The sequence below is a fragment of the Aplysia californica genome, unplaced genomic scaffold, assembly GCF_000002075.1.
Source record: "Aplysia californica isolate F4 #8 unplaced genomic scaffold, AplCal3.0 scaffold00589, whole genome shotgun sequence".
Taxonomy (NCBI): Eukaryota; Metazoa; Mollusca; class Gastropoda; order Aplysiida; family Aplysiidae; genus Aplysia; species Aplysia californica.
In genome coordinates, this window is record NW_004797859.1 from 76,785 (window position 1) to 82,862 (window position 6,078).

Below are 6,078 nucleotides of genomic sequence, written 5' to 3' on the forward strand. Positions count from 1 at the left end.
TCTCGCTCTCTCTCTCCACAACCCTCTCACTGACTATCCGAAAGACCGCCTGTCTCTAAATTTAAGATCAAACGATTTTGTGTTGAACTTTTCAGGTCTTGGAAAAAGACAATAGAGGCTATTTCCTAATGGTTGAAGGTGAGTGCTTGATAGGGATGTACTTGAAGAATGAGTGACATGATTGAGTAATATTTTACTCAAATCTAGAGAACATGGTCAAGAGAGAACTAGAGAAAAAAGTGAGCGCTTGATGGAGTTACTAGTAAATTATCATAGCAGATTTATTAGTTCTAAATGTCTATAGAAACAATTCCGATGGTGTCTCTGCAAATTATTGCCGAGTATCTCTTTTGTATATGGGCACACAGAGGAAGGTGGTAAAAGTATGGTAGGCAGAGAGTAAAAGTACAGTCTGGTAGGCAGAACATGAGAAAAGTACAGTCGGGTAAGAAAATAAAATAAAATTGGAATGGTCTGGTAAAGAACTGGAACAGTCTGGTCGGCAGATGAGAGGAAAGGTTGGAAAGTGTGGTTGGCAGAACAGAGGAAAAGTGGTGAAGTCTGGTAACATCAAGGCGGCAACAGGAACAGGTTATATGAGTAAAGAGAAGCATATCGATGCGATAGCGCTCATTTAGTACAAAGGAAAAGCAAGACAAACAGACAGAAAGTAAAGAAGATGGACGTATCTGTGGCGCTCTCCTCGCACGTGCTTTTACAGCTGTCCCAAGAAAAAGACTACGACAACAACGGCAACGACAACAGCATCAGCAATAACAAGAACAACAAGAACCACAACATTAACAAGTTAAAGTACCTTTCCCACACACATAACCCGTTTCATGGTGATGTCTGGAATCTAACGTATGCGCGACTCTTCTGTCCCAATTTTGATACCTTCACCTTCACCAACCTCACCTATCCCGTAGACTGGATGTCCGTCTGGGCGGTATTGAAGATTTGGCCACCAGCTTCCTCCACTCCTTCAGGTCTTCAGCTTTACTGAACGTGTCTTTGAGTTCCAGGCCTGTCCATTCCTTGATGTTGTCCTCCCAACTCTTCTTCGGTCTGCCTCTACTTCCTTTTCCCTGGACGCTGCCTTGCAGGATCATCTTAGAAAGGCTGGATGAACCGGTGACATGTCCATACAATTGCAGTTTGCGTTTCCTGACCAGAGTGAGGAGGTCAGCATAATATGGTCCAAGGATACAAGGAGTAATAATAGTTATAACGAGCAGAAAGCATAATAATTGTAGGGTATGGATAAAATTATACGCCATATAAATGGAATGATGATGATGATGATGATGATGATGATGATGATGATGATGATGATGATGATGATGATGATGATGATGATGATGATGATTGTTGTTTTTATTACAATAATATTGCCAATTTCTCGACTGCCCAATCAGGCGCTCGCATCGACTGGGGCCACCACGTAAACTCCGCCTACACGGCTATTCATGAGACAATCGCGATGGACGAGGCGGTGGAGAGGGCGTTCCTTAGGACGAGCAGGCGAGACACGCTTATCCTGGTGACAGCTGACCATAGCCACGCCTTCTCCATCCAGGGCTACGCCCCTCGCGGGCACGACATACTCGGTGAGGAGAGTTTCTTCAGGTTTTGTTCTGTGTGTTGATGTTGCTCGTTTCTTTGGTGGTGTCGGTTGCCGGGTGGTCTTATACCGGGTGCCCACTACGGCTGGATCGGGCCGATCGCCCGACTCGATCGCCTGAAACTGAAAACAAACACGCCGATCCCATCCGTAGTGGGCACCCCGTATTAGGCTACCAGAGGTGTAATCGCGAGTTGTGGGTTCGGGGGTTTGATGCTTAGTTCACTCCAACTTTGTGACCTTAGAGAAGCACTTTACACGAATTTTCCCATTTGACTCAGTCCCATCCTATTTGACATTGACGTTAAAACTGGAGGTCTTCCCCTTTAATTAACTAATTATGTTTTAGTGAACACAATTGTGTTCATTTTTTTTCGATCTCTCTGTTGTTTTCTAGCCCGATTATCGTAAGATGTACACTCTGTATTGGCAGCATACTGTACGGCTCGTGTGTCTACCGTTCTTCTGACGTATTTTAAAGTATTGTTTATTTAGAGCTTTTTGCTTTCGTTTTTAAATTATTGTTATAATATACATCCCAAGTCCCCCTCATGTGTTAAGATTGCGTTATCCCACATCCCAGGTGTAACTGCACCAGACTCCAACAGTGTTCCCTTGGACGGTTTACCCTATACGACCCTGGGCTACACCAACGGTCCCTTCTCTGGCAGACATGACGTCACAGGGGTCGAAACAGGTAATGATTATATTACATGTATAGTCAGAATTGTCAAAGCTGCCATCCACTGTCGAGAAGGAACGCGGCCGGCTCAGACAGATGCTTCTTTTGGAGGGTGTGTATTACACTTGCGAACCTACAATCTTTAAACGGCACCGCACCATCACACTTGCAAACCTAAAAATTTCAACGGTCACCCAACAGTACACTTGGGAACGAATCCCATATCAGGGCAAATATCAGATTTTGCTTGAATATGCTGGCACTGTTCGATTACAAATATTCGCCGCCACCGCCCCCCCCCCCGCAGGCACCCAAGACAAAACAGACCAAACAAGTCGATCAGCTAAACACATGGCTGTTTAACATGTGTCATGGCGTGTGACAACACAGTGGCGACCAGCCTTTATAATCTCAAGCCAAAGGGATAAACACAATTTATGACACACAGCCCGCCGGCAAAAGACACCATTCGTGTATCGTTACAAACGTGAATATATTGTGCAAAATAATTTTGACATTCTGATTTTCATATTTACATCTGGTGCTAGAGCTAACTGAAAATCTGAGGCTAAATAAACCACTATACCCCCTTATACTAACAACTACGTCACACTGCGACTGTGTGGACTGCAACTCAACAACACGATGGATATACAGATAGTTGGTCGCTTTTAAGGACAAGCGGGCTAACCCAGATTTCAGGGGTTTCCAGAAATCTTGAACTTCGCCAAAAATGAACATTACCCTACCTATAGAAAAAGTTTGGTTTCTTATTGTGTGTATATTTGTTTGGTTATAGAGAAAACTCTCCTTGTCTTTTAAAAAACTAAACACGGGGCAAAAACTTCACCTTCGATTTTCTCAAAACAGCATTTTTAGAGATAGTCCCATTGTGCTTAAAAGTGACCAGTTGACACAAGTAAAAAGGCATGCCAGCTATTCAGCTGGAAGGACACCTGTACAGTAGAGCGATAAAACTCCTACCACCTGTAGAACTAAACTTTTTCTATCCCTCTCACCCCTTCTCCCTCTGAGTAATCAATATTTGGGCCCTCATACGACCTTCAACATTGTGTTGTAACACTCTTTTTGTGTTGCAATTTGTGCTGCAAAATTCTACTGCGTATGAAACTGAACTTTTTCTTCTCCTCACCCACTCTTCCTTTGAGAAACAGACACTTGGGCACTCAGACGACTCATAACATTGTGTTGGAAGTGTAATGAAACTCTTTCGACACATAAAACGAAACTTTCTCTTTCCCTCTACCCCTTTCTCGCTTTGAGTGATTGATACATAACATTGTGTTGCAATTAGAACCGGGTGTCTAAATTAAAAAGAGGGCCTATTTAAAGGGCAATAACTATGTTATCTTTGGACCAATTTCAATAACACTTCGAATAAATAAAATTCAGCCATAAGGACGTTATACTGTTTGTACTGTAAAACTCTTACTACACACAAAACTAAATATTTTCTCTCCCCCCTCCACCCTCCCCTCCACCCCCCAATCTCTCCCCTTAAATACTGGACACTTGAGACTCTCCGGACTACCGGCAGCCCGGCTGTGTTCCCCTGGGCGTGGAGACTCACGCCGGCGAGGACGTGGCAGCGTACGCCGTGGGTCCCATGGCTCACCTCCTACACGGCACGCAAGAACAGAACTACTTGTACCACATCATGGAGTATGCCGCCTGTGTGGGCTACAGTGAGCGGTACTGCAGCAACAGCTACACTCACGACAGACACGGATAGACCCGGAGGGAGGACCGACTGTGGAATGTGGAGGAGCTATTGCTTTGGTCTTCGTCAACGCCTACTGTATGATTATTACAAACATACAGTTATAGGCGTTGGTCGTTGTTCTTTGGTCTTTGACCTACCATGTACGATGAAAATAATAAAAATAGATACAGCCAGAATCAACACCTGATGTCATAGTATGATACTGATGGAGCTAATTTTACATTTTGTGTGCCTAAAGGCTCGAAAACCGAATGATGTTGAAAACAATCGGATGATGTTGAAACCCTAAACTTATCCCTAAACTTAACGCTAAACCAAACCGTAACCCTAACCATGTGGCATAAAATTAAGCATTGTTTGGGTCCGCCACACCTTTCTTTTTGTAGGCTAGGATTATCCCAGTAGAAAATGTTGCTACAAAAAGATCGAAGATTACATGATTTTATATATATATATATATATATATATATATATGGAATCTCAGTGTCGCCGAAAAGGCAGCATCACAATAGCTCCTCCGTGGTTCCCAAAGCCAGAGACACGAGGGAAACACGTAAAAATAATAAGTTATGGAAGGTAAAGAAGATGGAAAACAGGATGACTAATTTGGGTTAATTTTTATTCGTCTTTTAGAACAATCTTAGCGCCTAATCTTTTTTATACCACATACACTCCCCTCCCCCCACCCTAAGGACCGTATTAAAAGCATACTCATTCAGATGTCGTCACTAGCACATTTTAATAACATTTATTTAGTTTTCCTAGGATGAGTGCAAAAAATCTCGGAGGTCCCGTTTGAAAGTTGCGCACGTTAAAGATCCCTTGGTGGTCCTAAAATCGGCAAGCGTAGGGTTTGGCCGCCACCCGGGCAAAATTCAAAATTCCTACCAAATTCAATGTGTCCCGCGCGCTCATATGATCTTATTCAGTTGCGAGGGACATAAAACACTTAACAGAACAAAAGGCAAATGAGCCACCATTGTCTACACCCTGCTTGCAAAGTGATAAGACATGTATGAATATTGTACGAGTTGGTGAACGCTGTAATGCATATTATTATATTATTTTAAAAAAATCATTAAACGTCACACTGTCAAATTAATTTGATCAAAATTACAGCTTCATTACTTCATTTGTACATTTCTGTGTGGTCCATGTTTATTTGAACTGTGAAAGTGAACGAAGAACGAGTGGTTTACATAACCACACCTTCTCCTCCCCCTTTTTCTTCTTCTTCTTCTTCTTCTTCTTCTTCTTCTTCTTCTTCTTCTTCTTCTTCTCTCGTGGTCTAGAGATTACATGGTTCGCCTCTCATTCAATAGGTCCCGGGTTCGAAACCTTGCAGCGACGGAAAATTTTTTTCTCTAATAATTTCTTCTTTCACCCCCTTTTCCTTCTCTCCAACCATGTTTCTTCGTCTGCTTCCGTCTCCACTTTCTGTCTCCCCCCCCCCTTTCCCCCTTTGCCCCGTCCTCTGGGCTCCTGACCCTTTTTGCAGCCTTTCTGCTGCTAATCCTTGGCTCTTTTTTACTGCTGTCTTTCAGCCACATTTCTGATCTTACGGTAGGTAAAATCTCACAACTAGCCTACTCGGATAAGGGAGAACAATGTCGGAGGTCCCGTGTGCAAGTTCTGATCGTTAAAGAACCCTTGGTGGTCCGAAATCGGTAGCGTAGGCTTCGGCCGCAACCCGGGCAAAATTCAAAATGAATTCTTACCAAAAACTGAAACTGTATAATGTGCCCCACGGGCTCATATGACCTTATGCACTTACCAAACCGAAAACAATCACGAACTGAAACATGCCCCAGTTTACACTGTTCGCCACTCATTTCTCTGCCCGGATGCCCTAAGAGAACCAATACGATCCTGGTCTTTTCTCATTGCCCGTCTATCAAAGTTCTCTAAGCAATTTATTTTTGGTCTGCCCCTTTTGCCTTCTATTTTTTTTAGAGAGTGCGAGATGTTCAAGGCTTCTTTAGCGTTTCTAGTATCTTAGGAATTGTGTTTGTGTCTTCTTACTTATAT

General features: G+C 43.1%; 1 protein-coding gene across 1 annotated transcript in view; it reads left to right on the forward strand.

Annotated features, from left to right (window-relative positions):
• The window catches only part of LOC101862677 (alkaline phosphatase, tissue-nonspecific isozyme), a gene marked incomplete in the record, with an annotated part of 18,383 nt that extends 14,153 nt beyond the window's left edge, over positions 1 to 4,230 (forward strand). Inside the window, 4 exon segments of the mRNA XM_013087458.2 lie at positions 96 to 138; positions 1,419 to 1,610; positions 2,208 to 2,321; positions 3,845 to 4,230. Of these exon segments, the coding sequence (XP_012942912.1) occupies positions 96 to 138; positions 1,419 to 1,610; positions 2,208 to 2,321; positions 3,845 to 4,059 (564 nt within the window).
• Between the last annotated feature and the right edge of the window lie 1,848 nt (positions 4,231 to 6,078).